At 46.6% G+C, this 25,137-nt stretch overlaps 1 protein-coding gene across 1 annotated transcript in view; it reads left to right on the top strand.

Annotated features, from left to right (window-relative positions):
- The window catches only part of DNAH17 (dynein axonemal heavy chain 17), a 7,556,186-nt gene that overhangs the window by 2,564,290 nt on the left and 4,966,759 nt on the right, over positions 1 to 25,137 (top strand). Inside the window, exon 23 of the mRNA XM_069201738.1 lies at positions 6,605 to 6,761. Coding sequence (XP_069057839.1) covers positions 6,605 to 6,761 — 157 coding nt within the window. The remainder of the gene's footprint in view (positions 1 to 6,604; positions 6,762 to 25,137) is intronic.

Raw genomic sequence — 25,137 nt, 5'->3', positions numbered from 1 at the left:
CAGGTATCGGAAACCCCGGCTACATATGATGACAATCACCCATCCGGCAGGTGCCCTGGGGGTCCCACGGAGGATGAACTTACGACGATCGGAAACCCGGATATCCGGGTTTCTGCGAGCATGAAAAGAATAGTAGGACAATGCGCGCGGCGCGTTGGAAAAGGATCCGAGGAGAAGGAAGACACCGGAAAGGAGGAGGAGAGCGCGAAGAAAGACCTCGGAACCACGGAGGAAAGAGAGGACGCAGTGAAAAGCGTTCTGGCCGTTGGAGGAGAGGAACCCTCCAACAAAAGACCCTGGGACTCCGGAGGCGATATCGGAGAAGGAGATCCCGAAAGGCAGCAGCTCTGCCATGTCCCTGGAGGGGCGTGGCTCCAGCAGGTACGGTCCTGCCTGAAAAGCAGAATAAGCGCTATAATGGGAAGGGAGGAGGGTGGAGAGTGCGAGCACAGGGAGGCTGGGAAGGGATATTTGGGAAAGAAAACATCGAACGGGAGGAGCACTAATCACCAACACGGAGGCAGTTAATTTTTATGAAGGAGGAAGTTTGGTTTCCACCGAGGTGAAATCGGGACAGGACCCTATCCACTATACCCATCCTTTCTTTATCCTTCAGGTCTGGAACTCTATACCAGATCATCACCGTTCGCACTATATCTCTCTCTCTCTCTCTACACCCTTTCCCCTCACTAGCACCATCCAAACAAATCACCCAGACGTGCGATTTACCTGCTTTCCGTTCTTTTTCCGGTCCACCTGACAACACCACTGCCGAGAGACGCATCACCAACCACCGGGAACCCCGGGAGAAGAAGAGAACCAAGGAGGTCATCAACACATAAGACAAAGACAGAGACTGTATGAAGACACCTGTGCACAAAAATAAAACCACTTCTATTTGATCGTCAACCTGAGGGTCTCTTCAATCCCTATCTCTATCCCCACTGCCACAGACCCCAATACCAAATTCGGCATGGGGGGGACAATTCCATGATCTTAGACATGTTACATGGCCATATTCAGAGTTACCATTGTGAAGCTACATATAGGTATTGAACTATATGTAGTGCATGCGTGTAATGGTGTCCCCGCACTCACAAAGTCCGGGGAAATTGCCCTGAACTATGTGGGGTCACCTTGGCTAGTGCCAGGGTGCCCTCACACTTAGTAACTTTGCACCTAACCTTCACTAAGTGAAGGCTAGACATAATAGGTGACTTATAAGTTACTTAAGTGCAATGGCAGTCCTGTGTAAGATTTGTCTGAGCTTCCAATGGGTGGCAAAAGAAATGCGGCAGCCCATAGGGATCTCCTGGAACCCCAATACCCTGGGTACCAAGGTACCATCTACTAGGGAATTATAAGGGTGTTCCAGTGCCAATTAGAATTTATGAAAATGGTCACTAGCCTATAGTGACAGTTTTAAAGGCAGAGAGAGCATAAACACTGAGGTTCTGATTAGCAGAGCGTCAGTGACACAGTTAGTCACTACATAGGGACACACATTCAGGCCACAAACTATGAGCACTAGAGTCCTGGCTAGCAGGATCCCAGTGAGACAGACAAAAACAAACTGACATACATGTAAAAATGGGGGTAACATTCCAGGCAAGATGGTACTTTCCTACACCAAGGCAACCAAATTTGGAGGAGAGAGCACAATCACTGGGGTCCTCTGCTATTATGGGTGTCAGAGCTGTCTCAGGGTGCTGTGCTTCCCCATAGGCCCCTGAGCCCAGCACCTCAAACATGTCTATGTAATAATCTGTGACATCTACCAGAACTCCTGTTCTCGCCTCAGCTGCCTGTTCCTCTTTTGTGTGGGTTTGAGTCCATTTGCTGTGCAGGGCCGGGTTCTCCTGCTTTCCCAGGTCTCCTAGGTCACCCCATCCTTATGTTGTGTGCTCACGCCCTTGGAATGCAGCCAGGTCCAATGCTCCTCTGGGAATGGAAGAAGTGTGTGGTCTCTCCCTTAATCACCCACAGCCTGTAGGAAAGTACCATCTTGCCTGGCATGTTACCCCCATTTTTCACTGTATATATGTTGTTTTAGTTGTATGTGTCACTGGGACCCTGCCAGTCAGGCCCCCAGTGCTCATAAGTGTGCCTGAATGTGTTACCTGTGTTATGACTAACTGTCTCACTAAGGCTCTGCTAATCAGAACCTCAGTGGTTATGCTCTCTCATTTCTTTCAAATTGTCACTAAACAGGCTAGTGACCAATTTTACCAATTTACATTGGCATACTAGAACACCCTTATAAATCCTTAGTATATGGTACTGAGGTACCCAGGGTATTGGGGTTCCAGGAGATCCCTATGGGCTGTAGCATTTCTTTTCCCACCCATAGGGAGCTCTGACAATTCTTACACAGGCCTGCCACTGCAGCCTGAGTGAAATAACGTCCACGTTATTTCACAGCCATTTTACACTGCACTTAAGTAACTTATAAGTCACCTATATGTCTAACCTTTACCTGGTAAAGGTTGGGTGCTAAGTTACTTAGTGTGTGGGCACCCTGGCACTAGCCAAGGTGCCCCCACATTGTTCAGGGCCAATTCCCCGGACTTTGTGAGTGCGGGGACACCATTACACGTGTGCACTACATATAGGTCACTACCTATATGTAGCTTCACAATGGTAACTCCGAATATGGCCATGTAACATGTCTATGATCATGGAATTGCCCCCTCTATACCATCCTGGCATAGTTGGCACAATCCCATAATCCCACGGGTCTCTAGCACAGACCCTGGCACTGCCAAACTGCCTTTCCCGGGGTTTCACTGCAGCTGCTGCTGCTGCCAACCCCTCAGACAGGTTTCTGCCCTCCTGGGGTCCAGCCAGGCCTGGCCCAGGAAGGCAGAACAAAGGATTTCCTCAGAGAGAGGGTGTTACACCCTCTCCCTTTGGAAAATGGTGTTAGGGCTGGGGAGGAGTAGCCTCCCCCAGCCTCTGGAAATGCTTTCATGGGCACAGATGGTGCCCATTTCTGCATAAGCCAGTCTACACCAGTTCAGGGACCCCTCAGCCCTGCTCTGGCGTGAAACTGGACAAAGGAAAGGGGAGTGACCACTCCCCTGACCTGCACCTCCCCTGGGAGGTGCCCAGAGCTCCTCCAGTGTGCTACAGACCTCTGCCATCTTGGAAACAGAGGTGCTGCTGGCACACTGGACTGCTCTGAATGGCCAGTGCCAGCAGGTGACGTCAGAGACTCCTTCTGATAGGCTCCTTCAGGTGTTGCTAGCCTATCCTCTCTCCTAAGTAGCCAAACCCTCTTTTCTGGCCAAGGAATCGACTGCTGACCGCGCTGGAAGCCTGCAAAACTGCAACAAAGTAGCGAAGACGACTACTGCAACTCTGTAACGCTGATCCTGCCGCCTTCTCGACTGCTTTCCTGGTGGTGCATGCTGTGGGGGTAGTTTGCCTCCTCTCTGCACTAGAAGCTCCGAAGAAATCTCCTGTGGGTCGACGGAATCGTCCCCCTGCAACCGCAGGCACCAAAGAACTGGGTCCACGGCACTCTAACCTGCATTGCACGACCTTCTAAGATGTCCTCCGGCGACGTGGGACTCCTTTGTGCGACTTCGGGTGAGCACCGTTTCACTCCACTTTGTAGTGCCTGTTCCGGCACTTCTGCGGGTGCTGCCTGCTTCTGAGAGGGCTCCTTGTCTTGCTCGACGCCCCCTCTGTCCCCAGACGCAATTGGCGACATCCTGGTCCCTCCTGGGCCACAGCAGCATCCAAAAACCCTAACCGCACGACTTGCAGCTAGCAAGGCTTGTTTGCGGTCTTTCTTCAGGAAAACACTTCTGCACGACTCTCCACGGCGTGGGGCATCCATCCTCCAAAGGGGAAGTCTCTAGCCCTTGTCGTTCCCACAGAATCTTCAGCTTCTACAGTCCAGTAGCAGCTTCTTTGCACCCACAGCTGGCATTTCCTGGGCATCTGCCCATCTCCGACATGCTTGTGACTTTTGGACTTGGTCCCCTTGTTCCACAGGTACCCTCGTTTGGAAATCCATTGTTGTTGCATTGCTGATTTGTGTCTTTCCTGCAGAATTCCCCTATCACGACTTCTATGTCCTTTGGGGGAACTTTAGTGCACTTTGCACTCACTTTTCAGGGGCTTGGGGTGGGCTATTTTTCTAACCCTAACTGTTTTCTTACAGTCTCAGCGACCCTCTACAAGGTCACATAGGTTTGGGGTCCATTCGTGGTGCGCATTCCACTTTTGGAGTATATGGTTTGTGTTGCCCCTATCCCTATGTGTCCCCATTGCATCCTATTGTAACTATACATTGTTTGCACTGTTTTCTAATACTATTACTGCATATTTTGGTATTGTGTACATATATCTTGTGTATATTTGCTATCCTCATACTGAGGGTACTCACTGATTTTTAGTATATCTGTGTATTGTGTTTTCTTATGATATTGTGCATATGACACTAGTGGTACTCTAGGAGCTTCACTCGTCTCCTAGTTCAGCCTAAGCTGCTCTGCTAAGCTACCATTATCTATCAGCATAAGCTGCTTGACACCCTATACACTAATAAGGGATACCTGGGCCTGGTGCAAGGTGTAAGTACCCCTTGGTACTCACTACAAGCCAGTCCAGCCTCCTACACAGCCGGTCCGGTGAAAGGAGGGCATAGCGTAGACCCAACACTCTTAATTTTTCTCGACTGCTATGTAGGAATTTCTCTGGACCTGAACTGATGCAATGTAATCCCAGAATGCAGATACAGTAGCACCCTCAAATGTTCTTAGCCCTTTGGCTCTGAAGTCTTGCATTGATTTGTCGAGGTGCCGCACTCAATCATGGCAGATGCTCTGGAATGCAGTGCACTGTCCTAATAGAGAAGAACCTAGGTGGTTTTCCAGCTAGTAATGTCTCTGTTAGCCTATGCTCCAGAAAGACCCTCTGCTTTTTATGGGATCCCCAGCAGTAGAATATTATTGTGCTTGGAGTAGCCCTCTCCATCCTCTTCTATATTCTGATTTCCTCCACCTCTGCAATCGCTTTTCTCAGTTCCTTCTGCACATTCTGCACTGTTGGGCGTAGTGCAGTTAAGGTGGACTCCGAATCATCCACATGATCCCAAAGTTTCTTGTGATCAGCTCGTAATGAGGACATCTCCACCACCACAGTGTCAATCTTTGTTTCAAGGGCGATTTTGGTATTGGAGCTGTCTTGGAGTATTTTTTCAAACTGGCCTATGGGTTTCTCTAGTATAATTTCCACTTGGAGTAATAGACCCTTCCATGACTGGTTCAGGAGGATAGCCAGACCTTCATGGGAAACGCTGAGCATCTTCACTGATTTGGGTTTCACAATCTTGGTCAGGCTGCTAGCACTCAGGTCCTAATGAATGTCCCAAGAATCAATGCTAGTTTAGCACCTGGTGGATGCTAAGGCCTGCACTGCGATATGAGGTGCCTCTCCTTGGGTCCTAGTCATCCTTACAATGGCAGTAAGACCCCTGCCATAAGTCTCTCGAGCAGCCAAGCTAGGCCACGCTCTTGTGCCACTGAAGTATCACTCCAAGAGCTGCAATAGAGGTTTCCCAACACTGCATACCTTCTTAAGTCAGATGAAGCCTAGCTCCAGGAGCCTCTCAAGCCTCAGGGCTCCCTGATGCTCAGCGCAATAGCAGGGGAGGGCCTGATCACAACTTAGGCCACTCTCCCCCGGATTCTTCAGTTCTTCATTTTCAAGGAACCCAGTGAGGTTAGCACAGCGGCTGAATTGCCTCCAGTGGCAGCGTGCACAAGGCCCAGGTCGACGGCCACCCACGTACCAGGAAGTGGGGGGGGGGGGACCTTCACTCCAGTAGTTCAGGCCAGTTCTCCACACTGTTATTCTCAGTCTTTGTCAAAACGAGGAGGGAGGTGCCCTGATTGCACTCCCCGTGGCATGCAGCCCATAGACACACCCACTGCATCCACTAGGCCGTGCCCACCACGACTTGCAGCCCCACTCTTGGCCTTCCCACCATTGCGGCTCCAGGCACCATATCCCACGCCTGCCTAAAACACCTCCGATCTGGGCTGCTCAGCCGCAACAGGGTTTCTGCTAGCAGACATGCAGCTCAGGGGAGCTTCTGGCAGTAAATTTTGGACATTGCTCGGAGCACCGATCTGTGTGTCCGATCAAGCTGCCGTCTTGGCCACTCCCCCCGAACGAACTATGATACAGAGCTTACTGCATTTCTGAATAATATATAGGTCCTATATTTTAGTAATGAAATTTTGTTGAAAGGAATTGTGAAACGAATCAGGTGGAAATGGTAGAGCACTTGAAAGAACTAATGCAATACATACAGTGAATGTAAAAATAAATGTAATCACTGAATTAATCAAGCTGGTTCAATTATATAAATAATAATAGGGAGTAATTGAAAAAGAAGAAATAGTGCTGGCACTAGAAGTACGTCCAGGTATCGCACATTGTAAGTAATATTTAATCCCCAAACATAAGTACACCCCTAACATTTACATTATACATGACATAGAGTTATGTGGCAGCTGTGTGCATCGTGCTTTCAAGTATGAAAGTTGTTTAAACAAATTCATGTTTTTAACACTGTCTTTTGTTGTAGATGTTACATCACTCTTACTCAGTCACTACATCTCATCATGGGAGGAGCTCCTGCAGGGCCAGCTGGTACTGGCAAAACAGAAACCACCAAAGATTTGGGAAGAGCTCTAGGAATGATGGTGTACGTCTTCAATTGCTCAGAACAAATGGATTACAAGGTATGAAGCAAGGATTAAATATATTTGACCTAGCATTATCCCTCATTCATGTATTGGTCTCCCAGCCACAGTCTTCATAAATATATACAGATAGTTGCTGGTAGCCTCCGTGCCACGCATGAAACTCACAGCCAGTTCTGGCGCAGTATCCAAAAGTAATATTAAAGGTAGGATATTTCTTTGTATAATGCTTATACCATAGGTGAAAGTGCAAGTCCATGAATGCAAAGTTGTGTTGTCTGAAAAGGCTGCCTGGGTCGTAGATGGTACATCGCCACTTTTAACAATTGATATAGTGCCTGCTTCTTTGCTTGTTAGGTGCTATTTAATGATAGTCATAAACACTTAGGTGCTCATTAGGAAGGTGGCAGTCTTCAGACCGTCAGCCCTGCGGTGGTGGTCAGGACCACTGCTGCTGTGGCGGTCAAGACCACTGCTGCTGTGGCGGTCCGACCACCATATAAAGACCCTGGTGGTCAGATCACCAGGGTACTGTTAGCACCGCTAGGATCCACAATCATGATGGCCTGGCGGTGGCAAAGATTGTAATCTGCCAGGGCAGTGCTGCATGCAATGCTCCCCTGTGGATTACCACCTCGTTCTCTGATATGAAAAGGCTGCTGGAGAACAGGTACAGGGCGCCACATGGGGACACTTGGCATGGGCATTGCAGGGGTCCCACTGCCCAGCACCGTCGCAATGTTCACTGTCTGCTGTGTACAGCTTTGACGCCGGCTCAATTACAAGACGGAGACAATGCTCTGGCCTGTTTACCGCTAGGCGGAAAACAAGGTTTCCGCCCGCTTGCCGAGCAGGAAAATCCTAAAAGGTCCGGCGCGGTGGTCGCCACTATGGCAGCAGCCACCCTGTCGGGAGTTTGGCAGACAAACTTTCCCATCCGCCAAACTCAAAATGAGGGCCTTAATTGTCTTTTCCATGCACAGCTTCCTAGAAATCCTTTACAACTGGTCCTACCTTTGAAAAAAAGCCTTTTTTATTTATGTGCCTGTCTGCATGTTATAATAAAAAAAAATCACTAGAATAAAACTAAGAAACTGCAAACCCTTTTCATTAAACTTTCAGTAGGAAAAAGGGAAATAAAAGTAGGGAAGAAGAGCTAGCTCACAGCAGCTTTTTTAAGCTAAATTTGGCACTGCCCTTGTGAGGGGTCAGCAACACTTCTATTTCCTTATGACCTGCACTGGCTGCTTCTTCAGATTGTTGTCTGTGTCTTGTGGTCAAGATTGCTTAGTATAGCACGTGACCAGGATCACTGAATACAGTGATGTGTCCTTTTCTGGCCTGGGTTTTGGCAGTGGAGGCGTAAAGCAGACTTGTTGTTTCTAATATACAGTGGGCTTTGGCTTAGTGTCCTTCGCACAATGGCTCTTTATGACCAAACTGATTCCAGGATAAGCTAGAGGCTTTGTCAATCACATCATTGCTCAGCCTTGTGTAGTATTGCTCTTTTACAGTAATACTATTGGTACCTTCTATCAAATGCTTGCGTTGTACCACGTGAGGGACTGTTCTGCATTTCAGTAGTGACTATTTAGTATCCCAGTTACCTTTTTTGGAAAATGTCCAAACTCCAAATAATGAGATGAAGTTGCTTAGAACTCCACTCTCTGTGGAGACCACTGTACCCCACATTTCTACCACATCATTTATGTGTATAGAGTCTGTATTGAGCTCTACTCATTTCCTCCCACAAATTGGAAATCGTCCTTCAGCTCCTTTTTCCAAGCCATCCTGGGGTTATTTCCAGTATCTTTGGCAGCTTTCCTAAAAGGACTTATTGTATTGATGGATTTCTTGTCTCTGAGATTCTGTGGACTTTGGAGTGAAATTTTTTTAACTGTGGAAGAAACACCTAAGAAAATTCTCAATAGACCCTGTTAGACATGTGGGAAAAAAAGCATGCTCATTTTAGGAAAGTGACCATTTTGGCATGGTAACCCCCTCACACACACCTTTTGCCTGGTATTGATGCGAACTTGACTGCTTGTGTGTGGGAAGCCTGATAACCAGGCCCCAGCACCAGTGTTCTTTCCTAAACTGTACCATTGTTTCCACAACTGGTACACCCCTGGCACACAGATAAGTCCCTTGTAAAAAGTACCAGTGGTACCAAGGGCCCTGTGACCAGGGAAGGTCTCTAAGGGCTGCAGCATGTGTTGTGCCACCATTGGGACCCCTCACTCAGCACATGCACACTGCTTTCCAGCTTGTGTGTGCTGGTGGGGAGAAAATGACTAAGTTGACATGGCACTCCCCTCAGGGTGCCATGCCAACCTCACACTGCCTATGGCATAGATAAGTCACCCCTCTAGCAGGCCTTACAGCCCTAAGGCAGGGTGCACTATACCATAGGTGAGGGCATAGGTGCATGAGCACTATGCCCCTACAGTGTCTAAGCAAAACCTAAGACATTGTAAGTGCAGGGTAGCCATAAGAGTATATGGTCTGGGAGTCTGTCTTACACGAACTCCACAGCACCATAATGGCTACACTGAAAACTGTGAAGTTTGGTATCAAACTTCTCAGCACAATAAATGCACATTGATGCCAGTGTACATTTTATTGTGAAATATACCCCAGAGGGCATCTTAGAGATGCCCCCTGAAAACATACCCGACTTCCAGTGTGGGCTGACTAGTTTTGCCAGCCTGCCACACACCAGACATGTTGCTGGCCACATGGGGAGAGTGCCTTTGTCACTCTGTGGCTAGTAACAAAAGCCTGTACTGGGTGGAGGTGCTTCTCACCTCCCTCTGCAGGAACTGTAACATCTGGCGGTGAGCCTCAAAGGCTCACCCCCTTTGTTACAGCGCCACATGGCATTCCAGCTAGTGGAGATGCCCTCCCCCTCCGGCCACGGACCCACTTTTGGCGGCAAGGCCGGAGGAGATAATGAGAAAAACAAGGAGGAGTCACTGGCAAGTCAGGACAACCCCTAAGGTGCCCTGAGCTGAAGTGATTCTGACTTTTAGAAATCCTCCATCTTGCAGATGGAGGATTCCCCCAATAGGATTAGGGATGTACCCCCCTCCCCTCAGGGAGGAGGCACAAAGAGGGTGTAGCCACCCTCAGGGCTAGTAGGGATGAGCTCGCCTTCCCTGGTTGCGACAATACCCCTGTGCACTGCATCATCTTCACCTCCTGAGGCCTCTGTGCACTATTTGCAAGAATCCTTTGTGCACAGCCTGGCCCAGGTACCCAGCACTTTATCCTGTGACGCTCAGCTCGCTGAGTTGTTCTCTGGCGGAGTGGGACCTTCCTTTGTAGTACTGCAGCAACCGCAATTTGCACCTTCTTTGTCCCCGTATCTTGGGACTCCTGTGGGTGCTGCCTGGTCATTTGTGGGTTCACTCCAGCGTTGGGAGCCCCCTCTGCCTCCTCACTCTGAGTTGAGGCCCCCAGGTCCCTCCTGGGTCCAGGCAGCGCCATTTTGACACAAACCGCAGCATTGCTTGAACCAAGGCTTGTTGGACGAATCCAGGGCTGCAACTCACCTGCATCCAAAATCTCAACGTGGGCCAACCTTTGCATCATGCAGGAACTCACAGCCATCTTCTTTGGTGCTCTTCTGCAGACTTCTTCCAACCGGAGAATCCTCTTTTGCACCACCTTCTAGGTTGGCAGGGGCTCCTTTCCTTCCTGGAATCTTCTGCGTCTTCTGGACTTGGCCTCCTCTCTTCACAGGTCTTCAGGTCCAGGAATCCACCATTTGTTGCTTGCAGTCTTGCTTGGTTCTTCCAATAATTCTAATCACGATTTGTAGTGTGTCTTAAGGAAATTTGCAGTACTTTACTCCTACTTTCCTGGGCTCTGGGGTGGGGTTTTTACTTACCTTTGGTGTTTTCTTACACTCTCAGCAATCCTCTACACACTACACTTGACCAGGGGGGAATTTGTGATTCTCATTCCACTTTCTTAGTATATGGTTTGTTTGTCCCTAGGCCTATTTCTTCCTATTGCATTCTATGGTATTTTCTACTGTTTGCACTATTCTGTAACTATTTACTTACCTGATTTTGGTCTCTAGTGTATATATTGTGTATAATATTTACCGCCAGAGTATTGCCTCTAAGATATTTTTGGCATTGTGTCACTAAAATTAAGTACTTTTATTTTTGGTAATACTCATTATTGTCTTTCATTGTTTATAAGTACTGTGTAACTATAGTGGTATTGCAGGAGCTTTGCACGTCTCCTAGTTCAGCCTAAGCTGCTCTGCTACAGCTACCTCTATCAGCCTAAGCTGCTAGAACACTACTACACTTCACTAATAAGGGATAACTGGACCTGGTATAAGGTGTAAGTACTTGTGAGAAAGTAGCCTCTTTCTAGCCTTGTTACCCCCACTTTTGGCCTGTTTGTGAGTGTATGTCAGGGTGTTTTCACTGTCTCACTGGGATCCTGCCAGCCAGGGCCCAGTGCTCATAGTGAAAACCCTATGTTTTCAGTATGTTTGTTATGTGTCACTGGGACCCTGCTAGTCAGGACCCCAGTGCTCATAAGTTTGTGGCCTATATGTGTGTGTTCCCTGTGTAGTGCCTAACTGTCTCACTGAAGCTCTGCTAATCAGAACCTCAGTTGTTATGCTCTCTCATTTCTTTCCAAATTGTCACTAACAGGCTAGTGACCATTTTTAGCAATTTACTTTGGCTTACTGGAACACCCTTATGATTCCCTAGTATATGGTACTGAGGTACCCAGGGTATTGGGGTTCCAGGAGATCCCAATGGGCTGCAGCATTTCTTTGGCCACCCATAGGGAGCTCTGACAATTATTACACAGGCCTGCCACTGCAGCCTGAGTGAAATAACGTCCACGTTATTTCACAGCCATTTTACACTGCACTTAAGTAACTTATAAGTCACCTATATGTCTTACCTTTACCTGCCATGTAACATGTCTATGATCATGGAATTGCCCCCTCTATGCCATCCTGGCATAGTTGGCACAATCCCATGATCCCAGTGGTCTGTAGCACAGACCCTGGTACTGCCAAACTGCCCTTCCTGGGGTTTCACTGCAGCTGCTGCTGCTGCCAACCCCTCAGACAGGCATCTGCCCTCCTGGGGTGCAGCCAGGCCTGGCCCAGGATGGCAGAACAAAGAACTTCCTCTGAGAGAGGGTGTGACACCCTCTCCCTTTGGAAAATGGTGTGAAGGCAGGGGAGGAGTAGCCTCCCCCAGCCTCTGGAAATGCTTCGTTGGGCACAGATGTGCCCAATTCTGCATAAGCCAGTCTACACCGGTTCAGGGGACCCCTTAGCCCTGCTCTGGCACGAAACTGGACAAAGGAAAGGGGAGTGACCACTCCCCTGACCTGCACCTCCCCTGGGAGGTGTCCAGAGCTCCTCCAGTGTGCTCCAGACCTCTGCCATCTTGGAAACAGAGGTGCTGCTGGCACACTGGACTGCTCTGAGTGGCCAGTGCCACCAGGTGACGTCAGAGACTCCTTGTGATAGGCTCCTTCATGTGTTGCTAGCCTATCCTCTCTCCTAAGTAGCCAAACCCTCTTTTCTGGCTATTTAAGGTCTCTGTCTCTGGGGAAACTTTAGATAACGAATGCAAGAGCTCATCCGAGTTCCTCTGCATCTCTCTCTTCACCTTCTGCCAAGGAATCGACTGCTGACCGCGCTGGAAGCCTGCAAACCTGCAACAAAGTAGCTAAGACGACTACTGCAACTCTGTAACGCTGATCCTGCCGCCTTCTCGACTGTTTTCCTGGTGGTGCATGCTGTGGGGGTAGTCTGCCTCCTCTCTGCACTAGAAGCTCCGAAGAAATCTCCAGTGGGTCGACGGAATCTTCCCCCTGCAACCGCAGGCACCAAAAAGCTGCATTACCGGTCCCTTGGGTCTCCTCTCAGCACGACGAGCGAGGTTCCTCGAATCCTGCAACTCTGTCCAAGTGACCCCCACAGTCCAGTGACTCTTCAGTCCAAGTTTGGTGGAGGTAAGTCCTTGCCTCACCTCGCTAGACTGCATTGCTGGGAACCGCGACTTTTGCAGCTACTCCGGCCTCCGTGCACTTCCGGTGGAAATCCTTTGTGCACAGTCCAGCCTGGGTCCACGGAACTCTAACCTGCATTACACGACCTCCTAAGTTGTTCTCCGGCGACGTGGGACTTCTTTGTGCGACTTCGGGTGAGCACCGTTTCACGCATCCTCGTAGTGCCTGTTTCTGGCACTTCTCCGGGTGCTACCTGCTGTTGAGAGGGCTCCTTGTCTTGCTCGACGTCCCCTCTCTCTCCTGGTCCAATTTGCGACCTCCTGGTCCCTCCAGGGCCACAGCAGCGTCCAAAAACGCTAACCGCACGATTTCCAGCTAGCAAGGCTTGTTGGCGTTCTTTCGGCGGGAAAACACTTCTGCACGACTCTCCACGGCGAGAGGGATCCGTCCACCAAAGGGGAAGTCTCTAGCCCTTTTCGTTCCTGCAGAAACCTCAGCTTCTTCTGTCCAGTAGAAGCTTCTTTGCACCCACAGCTGGCATTTCCTGGGCATATGCCCATCTCCGACTTGCTTGTGACTTTTGGACTTAGTCTCCTTGTTCCACAGGTACCCTAGATTGGAAATCCACAGTTGTTGCATTGTTGGTTTGTGTCTTTCCTGCATTATTCCTCTATCACAACTTCTTTGTCTCTTGGGGAACTTTAGTGCACTTTGCACTCACTTTTCAGGGTCTTGGGGAGGGTTATTTTTCTAACTCTCACTATTTTCTAATAGTCCCAGCGACCCTCTACAAGGTCACATAGGTTTGGGGTCCATTCGTGGTTCGCATTCCACTTTTGGAGTATATGGTTTGTGTTGCCCCTATCCCTATGTTTCCCCATTGCATCCTATTGTAACTATACATTGTTTGCACTGTTTTCTAAGACTATACTGCATATTTTTGCTATTGTGTATATATATCTTGTGTATATTTCCTATCCTCTCACTGAGGGTACACTCTAAGATACTTTGGCATATTGTCATAAAAATAAAGTACCTTTATTTTTAGTATAACTGTGTATTGTGTTTTCTTATGATATTGTGCAAGTGACACTTGTGGTACTGTAGTAGCTTCACACGTCTCCTAGTTCAGCCTAAGCTGCTCTGCTAAGCTACCATTATCTATCAGCCTAAGCTGCTAGACACCCTATACACTAATAAGGGATAACTGGGCCTGGTGCAAGGTGCAAGTACCCCTTGGTACTCACTACAAGCCAGTCCAGCCTCCTACATTGGTTTTGCAGCGGTGGGATAAGTGCTTTGAGACTACTTACCACTCTTGTCATTGTACTTTTCATAAGAGAAAAATATACAAAACAAGGTCAGTGTATATACACATAGCCAAAAAGTTTTGCATTTCCTCTTTTCACTCTTTTCTAAGTGCTGAAAAGTACTTCTAAACTTTCAAAAAAGTTCTAAAAAGTTTTTTTCTCTGTCTTTCTAAAAGCTCTGACAAACTTTTTTCTCTTTTTCTATCACTTTAACTCTCTCTAAAAATGTCTGGCACAGGCCAAAATGTTGACCTGTCTAAGATTGCATATGATCACCTTAGCTGGAAAGGAACAAGGAGTCTCTGCATAGAGAGAGGTTTGAGTGTAGGGAAGAATCCTTCCTTGGAACTGTTACTTAACATGCTTAGAGAACAAGATAAGGCTAAAAGTGCCCCATCTGTTGAAAAAGTAGCTAATGGTTCTCAATCTGATCCAGGGACTCCCCCAGGTAAAGGTTCAGGAAAGAAACTTCTTAGCCTTCCCATTACAAGACAGTCTAGCATAGTTGGTACTGAGGTGGAGTCACATCATACAGATGATGTGCTCTCACATTACACTGTCAGCCAAGCTGTTAGGGTGCCCTCTGTAAGGGACAGGTCTCCTTCTGTTCATTCCCATCATACCTCTGTATCTAGAAATGTCCCTCCCACCAACCCTGATGACAGATTGTTAGAAAGGGAACTCAATAAGTTGAGGGTGGAACAAACCAGACTGAAGCTTAAAAAGCAACAGCTGGATTTGGATAGACAGTCTTTAGAATTAGAGAAGGAAAGACAGAAGTTGGGTTTAGAAACCCATGGTGGCAGCAGCAGTATTCCCCATAGTCATCCTGCAAAAGAGCATGATTCCAGGAATCTGCACAAGATAGTTCCCCCTTATAAGGAGGGGGATGACATTAACAAGTGGTTTGCTGCACTTGAGTGGGCCTGTGTTGTACAGGATGTCCCTCAAAGGCAGTGGGCTGCTATCCTATGGCTATCATTTAGTGGAAAAGGTAGGGATAGGCTCCTTACTGTGAAAGAAAGTGATGCCAATAATTTTACAGTACTTAAGAATGCACTCCTGGATGGTTATGGCTTAACCACTGAACAATACAGGATAAAGTTCAGAGAGACCAAAAAGGAGTCTTCACAAGACTGGGTTGATTTCATTGACCATTCAGTGAAGGCCTTGGAGGGGTGGTTACATGGCAGTAAAGTTACTGATTATGACAGCCTGTATAACTTGATCCTGAGAGAGCATATTCTTAATAATTGTGTGTCTGATTTGTTGCACCAGTACTTGGTGGACTCTGATCTGACCTCTCCCCAAGAATTGGGAAAGAATGCAGACAAATGGGTCAGAACAAGGGTGAACAGAAAGGTTCATACAGGGGGTGACAAAGAGAACACTAAGAAGAAAGATGGTGAAAAATCTCAAGATAAGCATGGGGAAAAGGGTAAAACCAAAGATCCCACTTCAAATCTTAAACACACTTCAGGGGGTGGGGATAAAACTAATTCTTCCTCTTCTTCTCAACCTACACAATTTAAAAAGCCTTGGTGCTTTGTGTGTAAAAATAGAGGCCATAGGCCAGGGGATAAGTCCTGTCCAGGTAAACCCCCTGAGCCTACCACCACTAATACATCAAGCTCTAGTGCCCCTAGCAGTAGTGGTACTAGTGGTGGGACTGCTGGCAACAGTCAAGCAAAGGGTGTAGTTGGGTTCACTTATGGGTCCATCATAGAAACTGGGGTAGTCAGTCCCAAGACAGTTTCTGTCACACCTAGTGGCATTGGCCTTGCCACACTGGCTGCTTGTCCCCTTACAATGGATAAGTACAGGCAGACAGTTTCAATAAATGGTGTTGAGGCCTTGGCCTACAGGGACACAGGTGCCAGTATCACTTTGGTGACTGAAAACCTAGTGCACTCTGATCAACACATCATTGGACAACAGTATAAGATTATTGATGTCCATAACTCCACTAAGTTTCTTCCCTTAGCTATAATTCAGTTTAGTTGGGGTGGAGTTACTGGCCCTAAGCAGGTGGTGGTATCACCTAGCTTACCTGTAGACTGTCTCTTAGGTAATGACCTAGAGGCCTCAGGTTGGGCTGATGTAGAGTTTTATGCCCATGCAGCCATGCTGGGCATCCCTGAGGAATTGTTCCCTCTCATTTCTACTGAAATGAAAAAGCAAAGGAGAGAAGGCCTGAAAACTCAGGATCCCTCTCCATCAACAGGTAATAACGGTATCACAGTATCCCCTAACCACCCTACCATTCAGGATACCATTCCTGTGGTGGGAGAAACCTCTCCTGGGGTGGCACCTGTTCCAAGGAAATCATCAGCTTGCAAAGCTGGACTCCCTGAGGTAGAAGTACCTCTCTGTGGGATAACTAACATTGGTGAGAACAAGAGCACCATTTTAGTTAACATAAAGCATCCCTCCAAACCTCTCAGAGAAACTTTAGTGCAGAAACCTTGCACTGCCTCACAACACTTAGGACAGCATCCCTGCCCTAGTGTGGAGCTCATAGGACAGCATCCCTGCCCTGCTCCAACCCAAGAGAAACAGCATCCCTGTTCTCTCTTCCAGCCATATGGACAAAGTTTTTGCCCAGCTATGGCTTTTCTGAGACAGCATCCCTGTCTGGCATTTCCATCATTACAAATAGGTTCAGTGGACAATTCCCACTGCTCTAAACTAAAACTTACTGATAGAAACTCTGAAAATACATCTTCACATTGTTGCTTAGCTAAAAAACTTCAAACAGGGTGGTTTACATCCCCACAGGGAAGTAACCATATAGTGGATGATAAAGGGAGTAACCAGTCTATTGCAGAGCTACTCTCTACTTATCACCACTTAGACAATAAAGTCTCAACTGGCCAAGGTTAGCCTTATTGTCCTTCGTTTGGGGGGGGGGGGTTGTGTGAGAAAGTAGCCTCTTTCTAGCCTTGTTACCCCCACTTTTGGCCTGTTTGTGAGTGTATGTCAGGGTGTTTTCACTGTCTCACTGGGATCCTGCCAGCCAGGGCCCAGTGCTCATAGTGAAAACCCTATGTTTTCAGTATGTTTGTTATGTGTCACTGGGACCCTGCTAGTCAGGACCCCAGTGCTCATACGTTTGTGGCCTATATGTGTGTGTTCCCTGTGTAGTGCCTAACTGTCTCACTGAGGCTCTGCTAATCAGAACCTCAGTGGTTATGCTCTCTCATTTCTTTCCAAATTGTCACTAACAGGCTAGTGACCATTTTTAGCAATTTACATTGGCTTACTGGAACACCCTTATAATTCCCTAGTATATGGTACTGAGGTACCCAGGGTATTGGGGTTCCAGGAGATCCCTATGGGCTGCAGCATTTCTTTTGCCACCCATAGGGAGCTCTGACAATTCTTACACAGGCCTGCCACTGCAGCCTGAGTGAAATAACGTCCACGTTATTTCACAGCCATTTTACACTGCACTTAAGTAACTTATAAGTCACCTATATGTCTAACCTTTACCTGGTAAAGGTTAGGTGCAAAGTTACTTAGTGTGAGAGCACCCTGGCACTAGCCAAGGTGCCCCCACATTGTTCAGGGCCAATTCCCCGGACTTTGTGAGTGCGGGGACACCATTACACGCGTGCACTACATATAGGTCACTACCTATATGTAGCATCACAATGGTAACTCCGAATATGGCCATGTAACATGTCTATGATCATGGAATTGCCCCCTCTATGCCATCCTGGCATAGTTGGCACAATCCCATGATCCCAGTGGTCTGTAGCACAGACCCTGGTACTGCCAAACTGCCCTTCCTGGGGTTTCACTGCAGCTGCTGCTGCTGCCAACCCCTCAGACAGGCATCTGCCCTCCTGGGGTCCAGCCAGGCCTGGCCCAGGATGGCAGAACAAAGAACTTCCTCTGAGAGAGGGTGTGACACCCTCTCCCTTTGGAAAATGGTGTGAAGGCAGGGGAGGAGTAGCCTCCCCCAGCCTCTGGAAATGCTTTGTTGGGCACAGATGTGCCCAATTCTGCATAAGCCAGTCTACACCGGTTCAGGGGACCCCTTAGCCCTGCTCTGGCGTGAAACTGGACAAAGGAAAGGGGAGTGACCACTCCCCTGACCTGCACCTCCCCTGGGAGGTGTCCAGAGCTCCTCCAGTGTGCTCCAGACCTCTGCCATCTTGGAAACAGAGGTGCTGCTGGCACACTGGACTGCTCTGAGTGGCCAGTGCCACCAGGTGACGTCAGAGACTCCTTGTGATAGGCTCCTTCAGGTGTTGCTAGCCTATCCTCTCTCCTAAGTAGCCAAACCCTCTTTTCTGGCTATTTAGGGTCTCTGTCTCTGGGGAAACTTTAGATAACGAATGCAAGAGCTCATCCGAGTTCCTCTGCATCTCTCTCTTCACCTTCTGCCAAGGAATCGACTGCTGACCGCGCTGGAAGCCTGCAAACCTGCAACAAAGTAGCTACGACGACTACTGCAACTCTGTAACGCTGATCCTGCCGCCTTCTCGACTGTTTTCCTGGTGGTGCATGCTGTGGGGGTAGTCTGCCTCCTCTCTGCACTAGAAGCTCCGAAGAAATCTTCCGTGGGTCGACGGAATCTTCCCCCTGCAACCGCAGGCACCAAAAAGCTGCATTACCTGTCCCTTGGGTCTCCTCTCAGCACGATGAGCGAGGTCCCTCGAATCCAGCAACTCTGTCCAAGTGACCCCCACAGTCCAGTGACTCTTCAGTCCAAGTTTGGTGGAGGTAAGTCCTTGCCTCACCTCGCTAGACTGCATTGCTGGGAACCGCGACTTTTGCAGCTACTCCGGCCTCCGTGCACTTCCGGTGGAAATCCTTTGTGCACAGTCCAGCCTGGGTCCACGGCACTCTAACCTGCATTGCACGACCTCCTACGTTGTTCTCCGGCGACGTGGGACTTCTTTGTGCGACTTCGGGTGAGCACCGTTTCACGCATCCTCGTAGTGCCTGTTTCTGGCACTTCTCCGGGTGCTACCTGCTGCTGAGAGGGCTCCTTGTCTTGCTCGACGTCCCCTCTCTCTCCTGGTCCAATTTGCGACTTCCTGGTCCCTCCAAGGCCACAGCAGCGTCCAAAAATGCTAACCGCACGATTTGCAGCTAGCAAGGCTTGTTGGCGTTCTTTCGGCGGGAAAACACTTCTGCACGACTCTCCACTGCGAGTGGGATCCGTCCACCGAAGGGGAAGTCTCTAGCCCTTTTCGTTCTTGCAGAAACCTCAGCTTCTTCTGTCCAGTAGAAGCTTCTTTGCACCCACAGCTGGCATTTCCTGGGCATATGCCCATCTCCGACTTGCTTGTGACTTTTGGACTTGGTCCCCTTGTTCCACAGGTACCCTAGATTGGAAATCCACAGTTGTTGCATTGTTGGTTTGTGTCTTTCCTGCATTATTCCTCTATCACAACTTCTTTGTCTCTTGGGGAACTTTAGTGCACTTTGCACTCACTTTTCAGGGTCTTGAGGAGGGTTATTTTTCTAACTCTCACTATTTTCTAATAGTCCCAGCGACCCTCTACAAGGTCACATAGGTTTGGGGTCCATTCGTGGTTCGCATTCCACTTTTGGAGTATATGGTTTGTGTTGCCCCTATCCCTATGTTTTCCCATTGCATCCTATTGTAACTATACATTGTTTGCACTGTTTTCTAAGACTATACTGCATATTTTTGCTATTGTGTATATATATCTTGTGTATATTTCCTATCCTCTCACTGAGGGTACACTCTAAGATACTTTGGCATATTGTCATAAAAATAAAGTACCTTTATTTTTAGTATAACTGTGTATTGTGTTTTCTTATGATATTGTGCAAGTGACACTTGTGGTACTGTAGTAGCTTCACACGTCTCCTAGTTCAGCCTAAGCTGCTCTGCTAAGCTACCATTATCTATCAGCCTAAGCTGCTAGACACCCTATACACTAATAAGGGATAACTGGGCCTGGTGCAAGGTGCAAGTACCCCTTGGTACTCACTACAAGCCAGTCCAGCCTCCTACAGTACCCAAGGTACCCACTACAAACCAGGCGAGCCGCCTACAGTTACTAGTGTATATATCGTGTAATTTACTTACGTCCTAAGGGAGTATAGTCTTTAAAGTATTTTTGGCCTTGTGGTACTAAGTTAAAGTACCTTTATTTTTGTATTGTCTTTCATGTGTGTGAGTACTGTGTGACTACAGCGGTATTGTAAGAGCTTTGCATGTCTCCTAGTTCAGCCTTGGCTGCTCTTCCTACAGCTACCTCTAGACAGCCTGGTTTCTAGACACTGACTGCATTTCACTAATAAGGGATAACTGGACCTGGTAAAAGGTGTAAGTACATTTGGTGCCTACTACAAATCAGGCCAGCCTCCTACAGTCACCCCTCTAGCAGTCCTTACAGCCCTAAGGCAGGTTGCACTGTACTACAGGTGAGTGCATAGCTGCATGAGCAATATGGCCCTACAGTATCTAAGTCCATTCATAGACATTGTACGTGCAGTGTTGGCATTGTAAATACATGGGCTGGGAACTCCACAGCTCCATGATGGCTTCACTGAAGACCGGGAAGTTTGATACGAAACTTCTCGGCACAATAAACCCACACTTGATGCCAGAGTTGGATTTAATGTAAAATGCACACAGAGGCCATCTTAGAGATGCCCCCTGGATTTTACCCTACCCTCTAGTGTAGGGCTGACCGGACTGTGCCAGCCTGACACAAACAGACAAGTTTCTGACCCCAAGGGGTGAGAGCCTTTGTGCTCTCTGGGGTCAGAAACAAAGCCTGCTCTGGGTTGAGGTGCTTCACACCTCCCCGCTGCAAGAACTGCAACACTTGGTGGTGAGCTTCAATGGCTAAGGCCTCCTGTTACAGTGCCCCAGGAGACTCCAGCTAGTGGAGATGCCCGCCCCCCGGAACCAAGCCCCACTTTTGGCTGCTGGTCCTGCAGGCAATTTAGATAAAACAGGGAGGAGGGACCACTGAAGCTAGTAGCACCCCAAGGTATCCAGAGCTGAAGTGACCCCCTCCTTGTAGAATCCTCCATCTTGCTTTGGAGGAGACGGACCTATAGGGATAGAAATGCGCCCCCCTCCCCAAAGGGATTGGGCACAGGAAGGGTGTAGCTACCCTCAGGGACAGTAGCCATTGGCCTCTCCTTCTTGTCCAGCCTTTGGTTTTCCAGAATCGATCCCCTGGAAACAGCCTGCAGCATCTTTGTGACCCCTGGGGTTACCTAGTTGAAAAGCATTGGGCACCCGATGCTGTGTTTGCACCCTGCACACGGCCACCTGGGTGCTGCTGACGGTGTGTGTTTGGTGCTGACCACCCCCTCTGTGCTGATCTAAACCCCCCAGGCCTGTGCCCTTAAACCGCGGGTACTTACCTTCAACCTGTGTTCTACAGAGCGCCCCCAGTCCTCATAGGATTCCATTGAAAACCTGACATCCAATTTTTCCTCTGCACACAGCCGGCCCCGTGTGTTGCTGGTGGTGCGCTTTTGGGGTCAACCTCAACTTTGACCTGTGGACATCCTAACCTCCGAAGACTGGGATTTTAAGTCGAGAACTTACCTGTTAACTGTGCTAACACTTTTCCTCCCCTAGGACTGCATTGGTTCCTATGAGAAATTGCAGTGTCACCTTTTAACATTGAAAAGTGTTACATACTTATAAACTGCTTTATCTGCAAAACCTAAACAAAGTACATTTGATACATATGCTTGATAACTGCTTACAACTGTACTTACCTGCAACAAAGATCTTTTGGTTCTAGTAATAAAGTAACAAAATATATTTTTGCTATATACAAACAGTGGCCTGGAGTTTGTCATTGAGTGTGCGCCTCATTTTTTGACTGTGTGTTTACAACAACTGCTTTGCAGTACCCTCTGATAAGCTTAACTGCTCGACCACACTAGCACAAACGAGAGCATTAGTATTATCTACTTTAGTCTCTGTTAAGCCTCTGGGGAACCCCTGGACTCTGTGCACTCTATACCTCATTTTGGTATAGTATATACAGAGCCAGCTTCCTACACTCATACTAAAGATTTGCATGGTAAATGGATTGACTTTTTATTGTCAGACTGCAAGCTCAATCAATGCAAGTTTTGCTGTATGTTGGCAGCTAAAACCCACCAGGATAGGGAGGTTAGGATCTTCTGTAGCCTGACAAAGGAAAGATACTACCCCTCAAGGGACAAATCAGTAAGGAGTGTCTCTCAAGCTCCCTCCAAAAAGGTGCAAAAAAGAGAAAAAGTGGATTTTGAAAATCTGAGCAACTTACAAGACAGTGGGGGTTATTCTAACTTTGGAGGAGGTGTTAATCCGTCCCAAAAGTGACGGAAAAGTGACGGATTTACCACCAGCCGTATTACGAGTCCATTATATCCTATGGAACTCGTAATACGGCTGGTGGTATATCCGTCACTTTACCGTCACATTTGGGACGGATTAACACTCCTCCAAAGTTAGAATAACCCCCAGTGTCATAGGGAAATATATCACAATTAATTAACTATAGGCAGGGTTAGGCACACACACCTGATCAATACCAGGATTCCCTTGCAAGTGCGAGTGCTCTTTACAAAACAGAACCGAACGGCCACCAGTAGATAGTTATAGTTAGAACCTAGTTTACATTGAAAAGCGTTTTTTTGAATTGGCTATATCTTTGGCACCATTTGACGAATCTTCATGAAATTAAAAAAGAAAAGAAATGTGCCCAAGAACCTTGTTGTGCATGTGAAGTTTTAGGGTAATCGTCATGGGGGGGGCTGAGAAAAAGGGAGGCGGAGTAAAAAAAAGTGATTTTCCCATTTTAATTCCCATAAGGATTTTAGACATAACTACAGCCCGAACTGCTGGACGGAATTAAACCAAATTTGGCAGAAAGATAGCTATTGGTCCAGAAAGAGTGCTTTTTGTTATTTAGTGTAAATCCGTTCAGTAGTTTTTGAAATATTAAAAGAAAACAACATTAGTATATCTGGAGGCGCAAAGGCTTTGCAAGTACTCCCTTTTTTGTGCAGAGATCTGACTGGCTGCCAACACTTCAACCAGGAAATGTTGGAAGCCATTTTGAGACTCAGCTTCAGTGGAAAAAAATGTAAAAAGGGGCAGAGTACTCTTAACCTACTCCCATAGCCTTGGTGCCGCGGTTTCCCAGGGACACCGCCCCTCCCACCCAACAATGCTTAAAAGTATTTTTTTTAATCACGGTGAAAATCGCAGCAGATCTGCGAAGTTTGCTGCGTTTTAAAAAGAAAAAAAAGTGTGCGCAGCTTTCAGCTCTTGCTTTTAATATTGCCCTACGGTAAGTATAACTCGCGCCTTCGCCATGCACTGCTAATAAACCCACAAGTTACAGCGCTCATGACATCTTTGATAACATCATTGATAATATCAATGTAATATTTGCAGTAACATTTTTGTCGAAATAACTGTGAATTTGCGGGGGCGTGAGTTATAGTTAACTTAGGGCACGAGCTACAGGTACTTGAGATAATTCTAAAAATAACAGGTGAATTTCTGAATTTCTATAGTATTGTACGCTAAAAATGTGGGCCTAACTATAAAGTCCCTGTAGCCTTTGGATATAAAATAATCAAATAATAATATTACATAAATTAAAACAATATAATAGATATATTAAAGTCTGGTAACAATAGCATTATACTTCATAGAGATAAAATGTAGTATTCACACGCCAATCGGTGCAACAATAATGAAAGCATTGGACTCAGAAGGGTAAAATTTTATGTTACCACTTCATTCTATGCAACAGTAGAGAAAGCACTGGACTCCAGAGGGGTAAAATGTAGTATTCCCACTCCAGTGTGTGCAACAGTAGGGAAAGCATTGGACTCCGGAGGAGTAAATTTTACTATTCCCACTCCAATCTGTGCAACAGTAGGGAAAGCATTGGACTCCGGAAGGGTAAAAATTAATGTTTCCACTCCAGTCTGTGCAACAGTAGGGAAATTGTTGGACGAAGGAGAGGTAACATTTACTATTCCCACTCCAGTCTGTGGAACAGTAGGGAAAGCGTTGGACTAAGGAGGGGTAAAATTTACTATTCACACTCTGGTCTATGCAACATTAGAGAAAGTGTTGGACTCCGGAGAGGTAAAATGTATTGTTCCCACTCCAGTCTGTGCAACAGTAGGGAAAGTTTAGGACAAAGAGGGGTAGAATTTACCATTCTCAGTCCATTCTGTGCAAGAGTAAAAAAAAGCAGTTAACTTAAAAAAACTTAAGATAATTTAATAACTAAATTAATTTACCCAAAGCATAAAAATGTTATATATACATTTAACAAACAATTATACATTTTACATAATTAGTACATTTTAATAAATATCAACAAAAATAAAACTATTAACGGACTATTTAATTAAATTCCCACACTATACTCCCAAAATTAAAATACGAACACAATTAACATATTAAGTAATAAAACATCATTATGAATAATTATTTGATAATTAATTATTACTTAAATAACCTATTACCCTACAAACACAACCAACAACTAATATATAACATTACAAATATAATAATTCACCAGTTACAATAATTATAATTCAATTACATATTTTAATAACAAATAATAATTCTCACTCTATACCCCTACAGATACAACAACCTACACCTAAAATATTGATAACAAATTGTATTAACACAATTCACATATGTAATTATCAATTAAATAATAAATAGTTAATAATTAATAATAATTTATTACATATTTAACTTCCCACTCTGTATCCCTAGAAACCCAACAACGTCCACGTAAAATATAACTTCAAAATATATTAATTACACAATTTACATATTTAATTATCAAATAAGTAATTAAAAATTAATAATGAAATAATAAGCAATTATCACTTAATTAACGTCCAACCCTGTACCCCTACAAACCCACCAACCTGCAAATAATATATAACATAAAAAATAACTTATTTAACAATTTACATAATTAAAATTCAATGAAATATTTTTTATAAAAAAGGGAAATTTATTGATAATTATTACTTAATTAACTTCCCACTAGAAACTCCTACAAATCCAACATCCTGGACCTAAAATATAACTTTAAAATATATTGATTACA

This window comes from Pleurodeles waltl, chromosome 7 (genome assembly GCF_031143425.1).
Source record: "Pleurodeles waltl isolate 20211129_DDA chromosome 7, aPleWal1.hap1.20221129, whole genome shotgun sequence".
In the NCBI taxonomy this organism is placed as follows: Eukaryota; Metazoa; Chordata; class Amphibia; order Caudata; family Salamandridae; genus Pleurodeles; species Pleurodeles waltl.
The sequence above is the reverse complement of the archived record's forward strand: the minus strand, read 5'-3'. Positions and strand labels throughout refer to the sequence as shown.